The sequence below is a fragment of the Phoca vitulina genome, unplaced genomic scaffold (assembly GCF_004348235.1).
Source record: "Phoca vitulina isolate PV1807 unplaced genomic scaffold, GSC_HSeal_1.0 scaffold81, whole genome shotgun sequence".
Lineage (NCBI taxonomy): Eukaryota > Metazoa > Chordata > Mammalia > Carnivora > Phocidae > Phoca > Phoca vitulina.
In genome coordinates, this window is record NW_022589784.1 from 3629837 (window position 1) to 3648627 (window position 18791).

At 58.7% G+C, this 18791-nt stretch overlaps 1 protein-coding gene across 9 annotated transcripts in view; it reads left to right on the forward strand.

Moving 5' to 3' along the window:
• KDM4B (lysine demethylase 4B) overlaps nucleotides 1-18791 on the forward strand; it is a 134651-nt gene that overhangs the window by 79477 nt on the left and 36383 nt on the right. For all 9 annotated transcript variants that reach the window (XM_032394529.1, XM_032394530.1, XM_032394531.1 and 6 more), the window contains 2 exons: nucleotides 2915-3018; nucleotides 7426-7563. In XM_032394529.1, coding sequence (XP_032250420.1) covers nucleotides 2915-3018; nucleotides 7426-7563 — 242 coding nt within the window. The remainder of the gene's footprint in view (nucleotides 1-2914; nucleotides 3019-7425; nucleotides 7564-18791) is intronic.

Consider the following 18791-nt stretch of genomic DNA (forward strand, 5'->3'; position numbering starts at 1 on the left):
AGAGTCGCCCATCTGTTCAGCAAACGGCTGCTACACACAGCTTCCCCGAGGACGAGGACGGGGAGGCTTGTCAGAGGGTGGGGCCAGACCCCCAGGCCCAGCCCCGCCCAGCCCCGAGGCAGGCCCTGTTGTCGTGTTCACCTTTCTGTTGGAAACCCGGACTCTGTCTTCACGGGCAGGGCTGAACCCCACTATCAGGAGCATGCTTCTCACCGTGGAAATGCCAGTCACGGTCCTAGCAAAGAGCGATTTCTCTTATTTATTAAGATCTAAAATAAAAACCAAATTAAAATGTTTTCCCACCGTATTTTTTTAAAATGCAAATTTAGACTACAAATACTAATTTCAAAATATAAGTTAAAAAATATTTTTCCCTGTTGTTTTCTTTTCCTGTCGCCACTGTCACAAATCATGGAGTCAGTGGCTCCAAACAGCGTGATTCTGTTTCTGCTGTGAACCTGAAACTGCCCTAAAAGAGCCCAAATTAACCCCCCAGGCTCATTCCCTCGTGTTTGGAGGTCAGGAGTCCAACATGGGCCTCGCTGGGCTAAACCCAGGCGTGGGCTGGCCTGGCTCCTCCCGTGGCTCAGGGCAGGCTTTCCCACCCGTTCCGGCCTCCAGAGGCGCTGGCTCCAGCCTGTGGCCGGGTCTGTGGTCACATGGCCTCCCTCTGCCTCGCTCCCATGGAGACCCTGTGGTGACACTGGGGCCCCCATCTCAGGGTCCTGCACTTAATCCCATCTGTGGAGCCCCTGCCACTTGGAAGAGAACATAGTCCCAGGTTCTGGGGAGCAGGACGTGGACATCTGGGGGGGCCACTGTTGAGCTTCTCACCCCTACACAGCCATGGGTGAAAGCGCCACTGAATGGTCCACCCGGGTGCTCTCTGGTGACCACAGGGCTGGCATCACCCACCCTTGCCTACGTCTCTGCTTAGTGTCCCCTGGGATTTTGCAGTTAGCCACGCCCAGCGTGTTCTTCCTTTCTGTGCCTTTTCTATCAGAAAAGAAAAGTCTTGGATGATCTGAGTGCCACCTAGAAAAGCTAGAACCGGGATCCTTTGGGGCCATGGCCACTCTCCCTGGAGCTGGGCCTGCTCCCCACGTCCTTCCTGTCCCCGAGGCCCTGCTGTCCCTAGATCTGGCCTGGTTTGCTTTCTGGGCACATGCGGGAGGCTCGGGGGGCGGGGTGCTGGGAGAGGAGGAGCCAGGAGCCAGAGGCCTGTGGGGGCCACCCCATCGTTGCTTCGTAATCAGTGTGGACTCATTAAGTCACTCCTCGGCACGGGGACCAGGGCTGTCTGCCCTGGGGGAGGGTGGGAAGGCGTGGCGTTGGTGGGAGGGCTGGCCTCATGCGTCCCCTGCGCCCCTCCTCAGAGGGAGGATGGGAGAGGTTCTAGGGCAAGTGAGTCACTGCCCTCCTCCGTGTCCCTTCCAAACTTTTTGGGGGACATGCGTCACAGACTCCATTATTGAGATGATGGAATGAGTTTGCGATGAATATGGAAAATGAATAGCCGAGCTCCAAATGGGCTCGCTGGGAGAGTCGTGGAGCCCATGGAGAGAGCATTAATGTGTTGGCGCGTTATTGGTGCTAATCACTTAAAATGTGCGCCTTTATTAGAGCTTTAATGAGAGCCACTTAAACTGTGCATTAAAAAGAGGGACTGCAGAGAGGCCGCGGGCCGGGCAGCAGGGGCTATAACTCTAATTGAAACACTTTTAGCACCGAGGAAAGTCGCTGGATTCAGTAATCCCTCGCACTTTCTAGAACCTCGCAGTCACAGTCGTGTCCTTGCCGGCGGGCTTCCCAGCCCCCACCCCCAACACTGTCGCTTAGAAGCGCCCCCCGCCCCGCCACCAGCAGGTGTGTGGGTGAGGCCCTGTGTCCGTACACAGCACATCCATACACACGCAAGTGTGCCCTCTAACTGGCCACCCGTCGGGGGTGTGCACTGGCCTGGAGGCTGGGGGCCCACGGTCTGGGTCGGACCCCGGGAGGGTCCCCAGGCCGGTTGTTCCTGGGGGTCAGTCCTGGAGGGAGCTGGACCCTGGAAGAACCGGCCACTGCTGTGGCACATCCCAGACCTTGCCGAGTTTGTGAGGCAGCCCTTCTTGGCTGCCTCTCGGTGACGGTTCGGGTGAGGAGCCCAGCACCTTTGCGTGGAATCCTGGGGCTTTTCTTTAACCTCAAGACCTACACGTCATTGGTGGGAGCTTCGGCCAACGAGTGAGTTAGTGAAACACATTTTCTGAGCAAGTAGAGCTGATGGTCTGCCTTCCGTGCACTTAACAAACATTGTTTTAAATGAGTTATGTGGTATATGCTGTGAGACAGGAAGCACAGCCCAACGTGAACCACCTTGTGGAGCAGACGGTCAGGCCTGGCCCAGGCTGCTCTGCCCCTTTCCCACCGCACCGCGGGCTTCGGACAGTCAGTCGGAAGGCGGAGCCTCCGCCTCCGCCTGCCGTGGGGACCACGTGTGGGAAGAGCCCAGGGGAGCCCGTGCCCACATAGGGGGCCCCCTCCCTCTTCGCTGCAGACTTGGTTGTGGGGGGGCACTGCTCACGGCTCCCTGGGTTGAGAGCATCTGTTCCCGTGTCCCGTCTCCCCGGCTGCACGATTGCCTCGGCTGAGCGACTGGGCGCGTGCCACGTGGCGGGTTTTATGTGGGGGGTGCTCAGAGGGGAGTTCTGTGCAGCTGTGCCCTGGCCTGCACCCCATCTGTGACTTTGGGGGTACACTTTGTTGCACAGATGGCCCTGGCCCACCCTTGGCTCTGGGCTCACTAACCGGCAGGGTCGTGTGCATTTTGTTCCCTTGGAGCCGCAGGCCTGATGGGAGGCGAATGCTGCCCAAAAGAGGCCTGCTCAGCTCTGGCCCACCAGACTGACGCCCATCTTTCCTGCTCCAGGGTTCTTCCCCGGGAGCTCCCAGGGCTGTGATGCCTTCCTGCGGCACAAGATGACCCTCATCTCGCCCATCATCCTCAAGAAGTATGGGATCCCGTTCAGCCGGGTACGTAGGGGCTGCTGGGGCCCCGGCCGAGGGGACCACCAATGTCCCAGGACGCTGGCTTCTTAAGCCTGCAGAAGCCTCCAGCTCTACTGTGGTGGGGAGTGAGGACGGAAGAGGGGAGAGTTGGGTGGGGTCTTGCCTTACATAACTCCCACTCCCACGCTCAGTCCCCTGCCCTGTGTGCCTGTTGGCTGCCCCCCCCCCACCTCCCCGCAGGGTCCTACAGGGCTGGGGTCGCAGTGGAGGGGCAGCTCCTGCCAACTTCCCAGGAAGCCACAGAACAACTGGGCAGGCCCCTCTGCCCCCCGCTTCGTCCTGATCTCTGGCCGCACCCCATGGCCCACTGCAGATGTCCTTTGCAAGAATGAATACCTGTTTAGAAATGAAATATCTGGCTCTCCCACAGCGTGGAGACTGAACTCATTCAATTTGCTGGTCCAGGGAGTGCTCCGCTTGTCCCCGGGAAAGGCTGTGATGAATGAGGCCTGAAGCTGGGCAGTCAGGGTGCAGGGGTGGGGGGTGGAAGGCCAGCACCTGGGTCTGGGCCTTCATCAGGGGCTCTGCCCTGGGGTGGGGCTCAGCAGGTATCCACCGCAGGCAAGCCTTTCCCTGCAGACAAGCCTCCTGGATGGGAAGGTCTAGGCCTGTGTCCCCAGGGTGGTCTGGACCAGAGGGATGTGCCCAGAACCTTCCGGAGAGGCCCGAGCAGACTCTGGGCTGGGTAGTGGGGGCAGGCCGGGGAGAGGAGGCCGCTTCTGGGATTCTGGTTCCTGGAGGTCTCCGTACAAGAGCATTTGTCGGGTACGGGAGCAAGTTCTGCAATCAGATCCTCATGCCGCACTCTTGCTAGGAGTGTCAGCGAGTTGGAAATTGCTTCTGACATTTCAATCACATCGCCCACAGCATCAGTGCTCAGATCGGGGATTCGCTCTCGCTGTCGGGCTCGTCCTTCAGAGCGTGGCACGTTCTGCCCTGAGAAACGCAGGTTTCCATGCCCCCGTCTCCTCTCCTCGTCTTGTGATTTGAACACCGCCGGTTACCGGGAACCTCACGGACAGACACGGCATTGCTCCCAGGAGTGAGAAGGACTTGCTTTCCTGTGGGTTGTGGAGAGCGTTCTCCCAGGCGGTGCTTCCTAGAGAGAGAGCGAGAGAGAGGCCGGTCAGAGGCGTCCCCTCCCCTGCGTCGCTGTCCGCGTGGCACTGTGCTTGGTGCACGAAATGCCTGAAGGCACCTGAAGGCGGGGGCCTCCTGGCCCTGGGGCAGCTGGCTCTCAGAGGCCGTGCTCCCCTGCCACCAGCCCAGCCCCCGGCTGCCCACGGGCCTGCGGGGTGAAGGCCGAGGCTGGGCCAGCAGTGAGCAGGGAGCAGCGTTAGGCTCCAGATGAATGCCCCGTCCGGGTCCATGTGGGTCCCCTCATCTGAATTCCTGGCAGCCCGGGGGGGAGTGACTCCCACGCTCCACTTATAAATCTTTGTAATGGTATTTACTTCTAAAAGAAAAAGCAGATCAATAGCAGAGCTTTTTAATAATTAAAAGTGTGTATTTCTGTAATCTGCCATGGACTTCCTCATTTATCCTGCGAGCGCTGGGGGAAGCAGCTGAAGTCAGGCTTCCTCCATGACTGGCGTGTGCGCCGGCGTTCCCTGCTCTGCTTATGACTTTGCCACACGGCCTATCCATCATCCCAAGTGCCTTCTAATTTATTGTCGGGATAATGTGGACGGTGGTGACATGGAGGATGGACACCGTGGGCTTGAGACGAAGCCACCAGGATGTCGGTTTTGTGACAGGAGCATCGTCTCCTTGCCAGCCTGAGCACATCGGTTCTAGGCCTTGGTTTATGGAGGGGTCGTGCGGGAAGGCGAGGCACTGTGGTCTGCCCGAGTGGGGGCCGGAGGCACCTCCCTTCACACCCCGGCTCTCAGAGCTGGCCCCGCGGGGACCCCGCAGCGTGCCCGGGAGACTCCCCGCTCATGCCGGGCCTCGTGCCTGCCGGTACCCTGGTGGAGGGAGGGAGGGAGGGAGGGAGGGAGGGAGGCAGGGAGGCAAGCCAGCTCGGCGGGAGAGCTGGATGATGCTGTCCAAGGTCAGCTCAAAAAGGATAAGAAAATAAGTAATTACGTTTTTAAAGAAAAAAAAAAATCCCTACATTTTAATTTTAATTGTATTTACCACCCATTTCACACAGCCCGGTGCACGGAGCCAGCCCAGAGAATCCTTGCTGTGGCCAGGGTGGGGGGGGTGGAGGTTGCTGGCGCCTCTGGGACACTGAGTGTTCTCTCCCCACCCCAGTCTCCTGCCGTGCATGGGCTTCATCCCCCACACGCCTGTCACTTGGACAGGAATTTTAAAATATAACTTAATGCACACTGACTTCCCTTGATTGGTACAATTCATTACTTGAAAAGAAAAATATCTTCCTGTTCTTAAGGACTGGCTTTTCTCCAGGCTGTGTCAGTTTTGACTGATTTTTGACTCCGTGGTTGGCTTTTGGAAGTCTTCCGCCCCCCCACCCCCCACTCCCCCGCCCCCTCAGGGTCTGACTTCTTCTTGGTGACTTAAATGAATCCAGCAATTCCTGCTCATCTCTCTGGAGGAATAAACAAAGATTAGCAAGCCTGAGAACTCCTACAAAGCTACAGTAGAAAGATGAACAACCTGATAAATGGGGGCAGAAGGAGACACTTTGCGAAAGGGGGTATAGGCACCCGTAGGCCTCAGAGAAAGGGGATCGAAACCACGAGATCCTGGGCCCACCTGGTGGAACACCCCCAAACGCCGGCGAGGAGGAAAGCGATGGGGACTCCCCACCACCACCAGCATGGATGCTGAATGGGGGGACCGTCGCAGAAAACTGCTGGGCAGGTTCTCGGGAACCCGATGTGCCGCCGCCAGGAGACCCTGCAGGAATGCAGGCATGTGTCTGCAAGTAGACTGGCCCCCACTGCGTTCTCGAACACTCACCAGAGCCCCACTCCAGAAACAGCCCACGGTCTGTCGGCAGAGGACGGGGAAGCACCCAGCAATACATCTACACAACGCGGTTCCCTTTAGGAGAGAGAAGGGACAGAGTACCTGAAGTCACACCGAGGGACAGAGGCAGACACAAGAGCACAGTCCGTGCGAAGCCATTTCACGAAACCCGAGAAAGAAACGTACTCCTCAGTGACAGAGGCATATCTCACGGTGGGGGGATTGCTGGGTGGGGGGCTGCCTGCGGTGGTCCGTTCCTGTTCGGGGCGCTGGTTACTCCCAACTCCAGACAACCTGTAATCTGTGGCTTTTACCGAATCTTCAGTCAAGGACCTCAGAGTTACTCTCTCGCCACCAGCCTCGGTTTCCACATCCGTGAATTGGGCCTCCAGCCCCACCTCTCATGTTCTGGGACAGTGACCGCTGTTAACTTGTTGTCCTTCTTTTGGATCCCACATCTTCTGGAGTGCTTGGGTGAAGGGCTCAGTGCCACCCCGGGGGGAAGGAGAGAGGGAGCCCAGGGGGGAGGCTACAGCCCCCACCTTTTCCTCCAGGCCTTGGGGTGGAGGTTCCAGAAGCTTCCGTCTGGGCTCCTCGTGGGCCCTCTTCCCTGTCACTCACTCACACCCAGCTCCTTGGTTTGGGGTCTCTGTTTTGGAGGCTGGATCAGACCATTTGAATAGGTCTGGAACCATCATCAGCTCATTTGACAGAGTTCCGACCTTGACATTGTGTCCTTATAACACGCCGTTCTCCGGCCTCTCTGACCTCACTTGGAAGGAGCCCCCTCCTGGGATATAAGGGACAGACCTGGGCTTATGACAGCCAGAGGACTTAGGTCATTTTCCAGGAACGTTTCGTGTGTGCAGCTAGACCTATTTTCCTCACAAGGGCAAGACCCTGTACTTAGAGCACGCCCCGCCCTGTGCTGGGGGGTCACTGTGGCTGATGCCAGCCGTATCCGGACATCCCACGGTGGACAGCAGGCGGGACACGACCACCTGCCTCCAGACCAGGAGAACCCCTCCCTCCCGAGAGTGCCTGGAGGCGTGGCACTCAACAGCCCCATGCGTCGGTCACCTTGGGGCCCCGCCCGGGGCTGGTGGCAGCTCTTGTCCAGGCCACAGCCACACCTACTGCCCCGTGGGAAATTGGCTGGAGCCCTTGGACTTAGGCGGAGCCACCTTCCACTGGGCAGAAGTCCATTGGCTGCCGAAGTTGGGGCTCCCTGGCACTTGTTGGGAAATCCTTGAGTCCACGTGCCCTGCTGTGCTGGCTGGTGGCTCCTGGTGGCGTCGGCCACCAGCCTCTGCCTGCCCCGGGCCGGCTCTGCTTCCGGTGGGGGAGCCGCGTGGTAACCGCCATTCCTGACTCCGGGCCTCGCCCCTCGCCTGTTCGCTCCTGCTCACCTGTCGGCTCTTTCCTCCTCAGATCACACAGGAGGCCGGGGAGTTCATGATCACGTTTCCCTATGGCTACCATGCTGGATTCAATCACGGGTTCAACTGTGCAGAATCTACCAATTTCGCCACTTTGCGGTGGATTGATTATGGCAAGGTGGCCACTCAGGTAAGTGCCTGCAGAGCCTGTGAAGGGGTCTAAACGGGGGGTCAGCCCCTCTCAGCCCGTTCCCTCGGACCAGGGCCTCTGTGGCCTCTGCTTAGACTTGACAGGGGCCTGGTCTCTCCGCCAGGGTCTGATTCTGGGATCCTCAGTGAACTCATCCCCAGAATGTTCCTCACCTGGAACGAGCAGGGAGGAGGCATTGGGCCTGTGACCTGCAGCCGGGGGCTTTCCTTCCCCAGCGGACCCTGCTCTCTGGGCCCTGGTGTCTGGGCCGTCCATGGAGATCACTGAAGGGCAAGAGGACTCCTCTGATTCTTTTCCTGGAAATTTGCTGTTCTGGGTCTCAGAGGGCCTTGCTGCGAGGAGGGGCTGTTGGTGGGAACAGGCTCGTACCAAGGGCCTTCCTCCGAGGACTGCCACCACAGCCCTGGGTCCCTGTTCCGGCCTCTGCAGAAGATGGCACACTCTTCCTGTCAGGCTGGGCTCAGGCTTTGGCCCAGGGTTTCAGCCCATCAGCCTCTCTCCACTGCAGACAGCCCAGTTACTCATGGGTGTCTCTCTAGCACTGGGGCACGAGGAACAGGAGAACCCCCTCCAGCAGGGCCAGTGCGGTGTGAAAACAGGGTGCTTCCCGTCAGCCTCCCAAGTTGGAGCCTGGGGGTTCCTCTGAGGAATCGCTTGGCCAGTTCCAAGTCAGCGCCCAGGACCGGGGCAGTTGGAGGGTTTCTCACAAGACCCAGCAGTCGTGACCCCGTGGGGATCAGCATGGAGGCCACTGGCCGTGTGTGGGTGTCGTGGCCTTGAGCTGTGGGGTAACACGCGCCATGTCCGAGGTTCGGTGCATGACAAGCGGACATGAAATATCACACAGATAATTGGTTCGTGCTGGTTATGTAGGCGATGTTTTTGGATAGATTGGGTTAAACCAAATATATCATTAAAGTGAATTTTGCCTGTTTCTTTTCACGGTTTGAGTGTGGAGACTAGACTGAAGATTACACAGGTGGCTTGCGTCCTGCCTCTGGTGGGCAGCTCAGGGCTAGACGGATGGGCTCACCTTTATGTTTCTAACCACTCACTTTTCTAGCTTCGCTGTTTCAGTGCAGTTCAGAAAAGGAACTGAGCTTTGCAGGAAAGAGACTGGAGAGGCACCTGGGGGGTTAGGAGTGTCGGGATTGTTATCCTGGGGGGCGCTGTCTTTGGCAGAGATGCTGGGCTTCGCTGAAAGAGAAGAGGTGGGAGCATCAGGATTTTTTCTTTTTCTTTTTTTTTTCCAAAGATTTTATTTATTTATTCCATAGAGACACAGCGAGAGAGGGAACACAAGCAGGGAGAGTGGGAGAGGGAGAAGCAGGCTTCCCGCTGAGCAGGGAGCCCGATGTGGGGCTTGATCCCAGGATCCCGGGATGATGACCTGAGCCGAAGGCAGACGCTTAACAACTGAGCCACCCAGGCACCCCAGGACTTTTTCTTTTGAGCTAAAGGAATGATGGAATGTCCCAGAGCGTGTGGTTTTGCTCACGTGACCATGGGGCACTGTGGACGGTGAGACAGTGCACGGAGAATTCTGTGGGGCCTGTGTGCGCCGAGAGCCCCGGCCGCGGTGGGAGCTGCGATTGAGTTGTAAGCTCTGGACAAGATTGCAGGCTTGTCCTGGAGGTGCTGTCAGCGCCGGAACCGCAGTGGGGCCAGCAGGGACTGCCCAGATATTAAAAGCAATTTTGGGTTCAGCCATGTGTTCACAAACAAGTGACATTTGGGAAGTGCCGCCTTAGATTGGGCTTCCACGCTTACATTGCCAGGCGGTGTAGCATGAAATTACTGAGCGAGTGGTGTGCAAGCGCTCTGCGCAAGCCGGGGCTCAGGCGGGTGGCCGGGCCCTGTGCCGGGCTCCCACGTAGAGCCACCCCAGCTGCCCCGACCGCGGGGCGGGAAGGCGAGGACTTCAGCCGGGAGTGGCCATTGGCCATGGGGCGCCTGGCCATGCAGTGCTGGATGGCAGCCCGCAGGCTTTTCGGCGGTGGAACGGGCTGGCGGTTTCTGCCTCTTCCAAGCTCTGTTGCCCAGTAACTAGTCGAGGCCGGAGATGCCGCGAAGGCACCTGGCCCCTCGCAGACACCACAGCTGAGGTGTGTCAGAGGCAGACCCGGCAGGGGCAGGGAGATGGTTGAGGTCGGGTGGTGCTCAGGGACCTGCTGGCTCCTTGGCCGCATTTTAGGGAATGGATAGTGGGGTTGGGGGAGGATCCCAGGATGCTTTTCCTAAGCAAGGGCTTCTCTCTGCCGGCCTGAGCTGCCCACCCCCATCTGTGCTTGGGCCAGTTCCTTCTGATACCTTCCTCGGAACCCAGGGAGAGCATCTCCACTTTCCAGATTTTATTATTTTTTATTTTTATTTTTTTTTTAACAGACTTTATTTATTTATTTGAGAGAGAGAGCATGAGCATGGGGGAGGGCCAGAGGGAGAAGCAGGCTCCCCGCTGAGCAGGGAGCCTGATGTGGGACTCGATCCCAGGACCCTGGGATCATGACTTGAGCTGAAGGCAGACGCTTAATGACTGAGCCACTCAGGAGCCCCAACCACTTTCCAGATTTTAGAAACTTTCAACTTGGTTCTTCACCTTCTTCAGGCTCTTAGGAAGTCCCCCCACCCCCCTTGTCCCTTTTCTGTCATGCTCCCTCTGTGCTGGCACATTAGATGCCAAATTCTTGCATGTGGCCGGCCTCTGTGAATTTCAGGTATTTGTGTTCTTTCTTCTAGAGCAGGGGTCAGCAAACAGGGGCCCAAAGGCCAAATTTGGCAGGTTACCTTTGTGTGGTCCTCAACCTGAGAATGATTTTTACATTTTTAAAGAGTTGTGCAAAAAATCACAAGAAGACAATGCAACACGTCACTTAAGACGAAACTCAGATTTCATGTTCATAAAGTTTTATTGGCACACAGCCACACCCATTCATTGACAAGCGGTCTCTGGCTGCTTTTGCCTGCAACAGCGGAGTTGGGTAGTTGCTCCAGAGACCACCTGGCCTGCAAAACTGAAAGTAGTTGCCTTTTTGCCATTGCAGAGGAAGCGTGCTGGAGGGTTGATGGCATGGCAGACTCTAGCCTTTCCCGTCAGCCCTGGCTTGGGCCGGTCAGGGCCGACCAGTTGCCTCTTGCACCCTTTCCCAACCTTTTCCCAGGGTCTCTGGCATCAGAGGGGCTGCTCTTTCAAGCCCATCGGCCCCCAGTCATGACCCACACCCAGCGCCGTGGCTGCCGCCTCTGGAGCCTCTGGATGGGCCTGTGAGGGTGCTGGTAGCTGTGGTTGCCCAGCAGGCCAGGCCAGATGCCAGCGTGCCGCTGCCGTTCACCTGCAGACTTCCCACAGCGGAGCGGGAGGCCCCGGCCTCGGGCGCTGGTCTGCCTCCGCGGGCCAGAGGAAGCCGCCAGGCTTATAGCCTCTTACCAGAGCCCTCAGAGGGAGCTCCTCGGGGCCTTGCGCCCAGGGTCTGCTCTCTGGCCTGGCTTCCTTTGACAGCATTCACACCGGAGCACCCCCGCCCCCCGCAGTCAGCAGGAGGCTGAGCTGCCCTGGGGTCACTGTCGAGTTGACATGGTGTTTGGGTGTTTGCTCTCTTCTGTGGTTCTCCTTTCTGAGCCACTTCGCTGGCATTAACCTTCGTGACCCATCGGTGTGCAATAGGAGAACCACATGGCTGCTTGTACCCTCCCAGGCCTGTTTCTTTGTCCCAGACTCCTGCCAGTTTCTGGATCCCACAGCCCCGTCCCCGAGGCACAGCAGCAGATGAAAACCCTGGCTTCCCGGGCTTCCCGTGTCCTGGGCGCAGCTCTGGGCCTCCATCTGGAGCAGGGGTGGATGGAGGGAAATCGCCCCCAGGGTTTTACGTAATTAGGGAGAAGCCAGCTGGGGGGCCAGGGTGAACAGAGACCACTGAGAGTGCCGAAGGGTCAGGGCTGGGACTCCCAGAGGAGGAGGCAGTGCTTACAGGGACGTGGGGGGGGCAACTTCCTGCCAGCTCCACGTCCCCAGCAGGGGGAACAGAGGGGCCTGGCACTTTGACAAATGTGTAACCTGCTATACGGGTGTGCGCAGTGGGGGCTGCCCAAATGTTGATGCATGTTAGCTCTCTGTGGTGGAATTTGGGTCCCTTAAAAACATACACTCTCAGTATGTGTCTGTCTTTTTTACAACTTTCTTTAAAAAAAAAAAAAAACAAGTACAGCTTTTCAGGGGAGGGAGGAGTGATCTTGCCCTTCCTGGGGGCTTCTTCCGTAAATGCCCTGCAGCCCCCAGAGGTGGAAGGTTTGGGCTGCTTTTGTCGTGGTAGGGGTGGTTTTTTGGTTTGTTTCAGAAATGGGAACGAAAAACCAAACCAGCCAACAGGCCCAAACCGGGTCACTCCCGCCCAGCTTCCGTTCTCCCCCGCCGCATCGGGACCAAGGGGAGCATAGAAAGTCACATGCAGACTCAGCCGCCTGAGCGCTGCTGAGCACTTGCTGTGGGCGTAGGATGGACCCGGGAGAGAGCTGGGCCTCCAGGTGGAGGGTGAGAGTGGAGCAGTGAGCAGGGGTCCAGGGACCCGAGGACACTACAGGGCCTGGGTGCAGAGCAAGTGTGGGGCCTGCCCCTGGTCACGTGCTACTGCTGGTTTGTTTTGAGCCCTCCTTTCCCCTGTGTCTCTCCCTGCCTCTCTCCCTCCTGCTTTGCTGGTGGCACCACCCTGCTTCCAGGTGACCCTGAACTTTGTGACCTCTCGAGGCCCAGAGAGGTCAAGTGACTTTGCCAAGGTCATTGCAGCAAGAACCCAGAACGTCCACGCCCTGCCTGTCTCCCTCATCCCACTCGGAGGCAGGTGCCTGTTGAGAGTTCTGGAGTGTACCCTTCCTGCCCGCAGGTGTCTCCAGGCTGGCGGCCGCCTCCTGGCAGGGGTCCAGTGCTCAACTGGGGCAGAGGAGTCGCCTCCTGAGGCCTATGCTCCATTTCCAAGAACCGAATTCCCTGGGCACGTGCTCAGACGGGCAGGCTTTGTAGTGGGATTTCTATCGGGGGAGATCAGAGGGATGCTCCAGCTTCGCCCGGAGAAAATAAATGTGCGCGCACCGCCCTTTTTAGGTCTGAACTCGAATTAGTCCTACAAGGCTGCACGCCACGTTGGATTAGCTCAGCGCAGCCCCGGCTGCTCCCGTGGTGGCTGGCACTGGGCGAAGCCCGACAAGGGGCTCTTTCCTCCATTGAGGTGGTGCTGGCGTCCCAGGCCACTCCACAAGGCAGGTGCGGAAGTTGACTGCGGATTAAACAGAGCGAGAGAGATTGAAAACCCTGTTTGAGTGGCCAGGAGCCCGGGTGCACTTAACTGATTTTCCGCCAGCTGTCTGGGCTGCCGCCTGCCGAGAGCTCAGCTTCCCTGGGAACTGTCAGCTCCCCTCAGAGGCATCCGGCAGGGAGGGGGCTTCTGCTGAGTGTGGAAGAGGGGAGAGGGCCCCCAGCCCCCCAGATGCACTGCATGCAGGGTGCGGGGCCTCTCCTCGATGCCCCAGCCTGAGGCCCATTGGTCTTTGTTACTGTAAAATGTGAACCAAATTGTTTAGATCGTGTGCCTTCTGTTTTGGTAAGCGATTAACCAGGAGCCCAAGTGGAGGTGGCGGGAGGCGGGCTGGGGGTGACGATGGAGGCATGAGGAGGAATGGGGAGCCACGACCCACCCGGGTTGGAGGTCCGGCCGTGCACCTGCCCTTCTGCGCCTCGCTGACCCTGTGATTTATGGTGCTGGGCAGCCAGGTGCATGGGGCTCGCAGCAAATTGCTGTGTGAGGTATGTGTTCCCCTCGCTCCTTCCCCGGAGCTTCCTGTCACTCCGTCCTTTCCCGTGCAGGTGGCATGTCACAGCCACGCAGTAGCTCCGGAGGGCCCCCAGGCCTCTTGGCTTTGTTGTGGATTCCGCTGCATGTGGTGTCCTCCTCTGTGGCCTTTGTCAGTGTCGTGGGAATGTGCTTGGGAAGCGCCTGGCCCTGAGCGCCCGGCGCCCGCTTTATTAATGTTATCGTGCTGGTTGTTGCCGTCGGTGCAGAATGGAGGTGGGAGGGCCCGGGCTGCAGACGGGCAGGACTGTCCGGGCCGTCCTGGTGGGCAGGGTCACACCTGTGGGTCCGAGAGGACAGCGACACATGGAGGAGGCTTCCTTCATAGAGAAAGGGGAGGAGGGCGACGCCGGAGCCCGGGCCTTCTGGGGGCTGCATCGGGCCCGGTCCAAGGCCAGCGACCTCGGCCGCCTGGCCGGCTGTGGGATCTGCCGGGGGGCAGCCCACAGTCAGGGGCCGAGGGGAGCCCTGGGAGCCATGCACCTAATTGTTTTGTTTATGAAGCGCTTCTGAGAGCTTCCAGTGGATTTCCTAATGAACTGGTTTGTTCTGCCTCTCGCTGCAGCGCTGGTAATTACCTCAGAAACGGGGCCGCCGTGTCTGTGAGCCATCACGAGCAGATGTGGGCTCCTCGGCTGGGTTTCTGCCCCTGTCGGGGGGGGGGGTTTGTTTAACGCTTTGTGGGCCCGAGAGCCTGGGAGCCCGAGTGTTCTGGAAGAGGCACGTGTGGTGCTGGCCGCGCCGGCCGTCTGCTGGGCGGAGGGCGGCGTGCGGCTTTGGACGTGCCGCTCTGCGGGCGACGGCTCATCGCAGGCCAGGCCTCACCACGCGGGGCCTGCTGTCTCCGAGGTGCTCCAGCCTCGCACACCGGCGCGCGTGCCCCCAGGCCTCGTCGGTCGGCGGCCGTGGGCTGTGGGCTGCCCTGGTTCCCGACGGAGGCCCGGAGCCGGCGCCGCTGCGTGGGCGCAAACGCGTGGGGGTCCCTGCGCTCAGATGCCATCTGGGTTGATGATTTCACTGAAGTACGTTTAATAATCCCCTCTTGAGGCCGGCGCTGCGTCTTCTCGGCCCCAGTTCGCTCTTCTACGTGAGCAAACTCGAATGTCAGTTCCATCTTTTTAAAAAAAGGTGGCCCCTGAGTAAAGCTCGGTGCTATTTAAATGGGGGGAAACTCGGCAAACAAGACCCCACGGGCTCCGAGGCCGCCGCAGCAGACCACCCACTGTTGGGGCTCCCAGCAGGGGCATCTGGCGTGGCGATTGCCGTGGCTCCTGCAGTGACGTGTCCACTTTCACCGTGACCAGCGTCTGGCTCCGGAGCCTGCGGGCCACGCGTGTCCCGGCACAGATCAGAGCGAGGGCGGCCGGCCGGGTGTGCTGGGAGGGAATGCGGCCCGGAGCAGGACTTCCCAGCCTGGGGCCCCTCGGGGGTCTGAGCGCGTGCCCGACAGATGCAGACTGGAGAGCGTGCAGCGCTGTGAACCTTCCCACGGTGTCCCCCAGGGCCTCCCACGGCCCGACCTCCAGCCGCAGAGAGCGGTCTTGTCCTCAGCAGGGCGCCTGGGGGACCCGGCTGTCTGCGGGCTTTGTGCCCTCGCCATGGCAGACTGAGTAGTCGTCGCCTCTGCGACACGGCCGTTCCTGCGCTAGTGTGGTCGGTGACTCTGACATCGGGCGTCGTCAGGGGTGTCTGTCCCTGCAGGTGAGCCCTGACCGCTCTGGTCCTGGGAAGACACCGAGGGGAGCCTATAAACAAGCTGAAACGTTCTGTGGGAGGGGAGGGGGCCGGTAAGGGAGTGATGAGTGATTTTTTTTAAAAACCAGAATCAACATTTTAAAGAATGTGGACTGGCACCCATGGGGGTGAAGAGAGCCGAACGAAAACAGAAGCTTGTCTCGTTCTCCGGAAACCCAGAGGTGGTTGCCGTCAGCAGAGTCACCTGAGGGAAGTGAAGTTAGTACTTCACTCAAGCCGTGATGGTATTAATTTTAGGATATAGAGGATCTTTGAGCATGTAGAAGATTGGAAACAACCTAAATGCACACACACGTGATGAGCCAGCCAGACGCTGGAATACTATACAGCCACGAGAAAGGGGTGAGGTGGCTCCTCAGGCTCTCAGGTGGAGCATTCCCCGAAAATGCGTCCTGGGGAAAAGGCAAGGTGTAAACAGTGGCTGTGGGCTGTCCTCTGTCTAAAAAAAAGGCCATCTATGTTGTCTTGGTATGTAGAGAGCATTCTGGAAGGAGACACAAGACTGGGTGAGAAGCAGGTGCTCTGGGTGGGCCCCTGCACTCCTTCTGGTCTTCCCTGGGCTGTACCCTGTGAAGTGTTGGCGGTCCCCAAAAGTCTCTTGCGAGCTCCGTTTGTGCCTCGGGTTCCCCCTGCATCAGTGAGCAGTTGCTGGCAAGACGGGAGCCCTCATTCTCCAGTGGGGTCCACCCCGCACATGGTAGGTCCCAAGTTCTGCAGATGGCAGGCATTTAGGGCCCACGTGTCAGTCGGGGGAGGTCAAGGTCTGTGGAAAATCTTTTTTTTTTAAGATTTTATTTATTTATTTGACAGAGAGAGAGAGAGAGACAGTGAGAGAGGAAACACAAGCAGGGGGAGTGGGAGAGGGAGAAGCAGGCTTCCCGCGGAGCGGAGAGCCTGATGCGGGGCTCGATCCCAGGATCCTGGGATCATGACCTGAGCCGAAGGCAGACGCTTAATGACTGAGCCACCCAGGCGCCCCTGGTCTGTGGAAAATCTTTGTGTTTGCTTCCCGTGGAGCCACCTGAGGCTGATGGTGCATAGCCCCCGGAAGCAGCTTTTGCGGGGGGGGGCCTTGTCGGAAGTCCAGCCCACAGAGACCTACAGAGCGGGGCCCAGGCTTGGAGGCAGAGGAGGGCGCAGACCCCAGCTGGGCCAAGGCTCCCATAGCTTAGGAGCCACGGAGGCCTCAGGGTCACTGAGGACAGGTGTGTGTGGCGGGGTCAGCTGGTGGAGCTCAGCGCATGGGAGGGCTCTCCATTTGCTCCACGATGTTAAAGGAAGGTCTGGCTTTAAATTTTTTTTTTTTTATCTTATAAAAATGCACTGTTTTGTATGTTTTCGGTCATTTTGCGGGGGGGGGGGTTATGATGGCTAGTAAAGGGTAATTCCTCAGAAGCTGAGAACAAAGCACTAGGCCTAGGAATCAGACGCAGAGAAAGGCTTCTGTTGCTTTTCTCTCTCTTGCTAGATGAGTAGCACAGGGAGGAGCTGGAGAAATAGGAGGCAGGGGTCTTGTTTTATGATCGGAAATGTGCCGATACTGACTGATCTGTCCATCCCAGGCTGGGAGCTTTGCCTGCGTGGTCTCATCTAAAACCCCCAACAGCATGAGGCTGGTCCCCTTCCCGTAGAAAGGTCTATTAAAATGACTTTCTGCATCCCGTCCCGTCCCTGTCGGCAAGGCATGGCGCCAGCCTCCCGAGGAAGATGCTGGGCGCATTTCTGAGCCTGCAGGTTGATGCTTTCTTTATATTTAGCAAAAGTGCTTGCAGAGGAGACCCCGGATCCAGTGGGGCAAACTCCAGTGCCCTCGGTGGCTGGATGTGTCCTGGGCCGTGATGGGGAGCGGAGGGGCTTGTGGGGCACCCAGTCCCAGAGGAGCCACGGATCCCTGGCTGCCTGCCAGCTGCTGACTCGGGCCCCGCCCGCCATCCCGTGCGGCTGGGGAGCTTCCCGTGAGCAGTGGCCAAGTGCTTTGCACAGTGGGGGCCATGGGAATGCTAATAAACGAGATCCTCGAGGATGTCATGGGCTTTACTATTGATTCCTATGAATAGGTTGATTTTTTTTTTTTTTTTTGCTTTAAAACCCAGAGAGGGAGAGGTGGAGTTGAGGTGGTGGCCCTCAGTAATCATCCTGCAGTGGGGTCCCCTGTGGGAGTCAGGGTCTCATGTTGGTGGCCTGGGAGTCCCCGCTGCTAAGTGCCCTGACTGCCGGGAGCCCTGATGCTGGTCCGGCTCTGTGGGCCCTCTGAGCCTGCCCTCTGCCCCCCGTGGCACGGACAGCCCGAGCCGAGAGTGTCGCTGGGCCCCGAGGGCCCCCCCTGCTCTGAGCCTGACGACATGCCAATTTCTATTTTTTCATGCTTGGGAAAGAAAAACCCTATTTGTCTCTGCTTGGGGCCCCTGCTATGATAACCAGAGGCAAATCTCCACCCTGCGCTGTTTTCTCATTTTCCTTGGTCCTAGCGGCAGATCCTGGGAGACATGCATGAATGTCGGGCTGTTTGATATGTCAGTCTTCCAACCTGGGGTGACAGCCTCCCTGCTCCCAGGTCGGCGCTCAGATTAGGCCCAGGGCCCCTAAACTCCGAGGTCATAACTCTTGTCATTTGTCATCTGGAAGTGACAAGAGTGTTTCTTGTTGAGCCTCTGGCTGGCGCTCTCAAGATCCCTGGCCTTTCGGGTGGTTCTGACAGGAGTGATCCACTGGGGGTCACAGAGGCCTGTGTGGCTGTGACAGGAGGCTCCGTGTTGGGAGCACCCTGTCTGGGGAATGGCCCGGGCCCCGGCTGGGCTTCTGCCCTGGCAGGCTTCTGCCCGCTTCATCCCTCCTCTCCCCTCTGCCTCCCCTCCCCTCCCCTCTCTGCCTGTCTCCACCAGCGTCCTTGGGGCCCCTGGTGACATGTCCGAGGGAGTCAGTTCCTGGGAGGGTGAGGAGGCATCCTGCCGCTGGCCCTCCCCCAGGTGCCTCTCTGGTCAAAAGCGGCAGTAACTGGAGGGGCAGGACGAGGAGCGTGCACAGGAGGTCCTTGCTCCCAGCGAGCAGGGGAGGGCTCTGTGTGTCTTTTGTTCCCTGATGCCACCGAGAGCCGCTGCAGGGAGGGCCCGGCATGCGGACACCCCCTCGATTCAGCCTCGCCAGCTGAGAGCACAGAATAGTCCACACATGGCAGATGGGACCCTCTTGGAGCTCAGAGTCTGAGACCATCTTGCTCCGGGTTTGTGTGGCTTCACAGTGGGTGAATCTGATCTCAGTACCTTAATTCTTACTCACCTACAACCTTAGGAAGTCAGGGGCCCCTCACATCTACGTGCGCTCCGGGCCCGACTGCGCTGGGCTGCGGGAGGCTTTGTGCCGGCTCTGCTGTTCGCCTTCCCTCTGCCGCTCTAGGCGCAGGTGCAGTGGTTCTGAGCAAACCCAGGCGCCCCAGGGCCCGACCCCTTCGTTCCTTAGGTGTCATTTCAGAGACCTCCATGCTTGTGTTCCTCCGTGTGTGAGTGCCTGGGTTCGTAAAATCAAAAACGCCAGGTGCTTCCAGGCAGAGCGTGTGAGATCTGTGGCTGGGGGGTTAGGGGCCAGTGTCTCTGCTACGAGGGGACCCAAAGCCCCCAG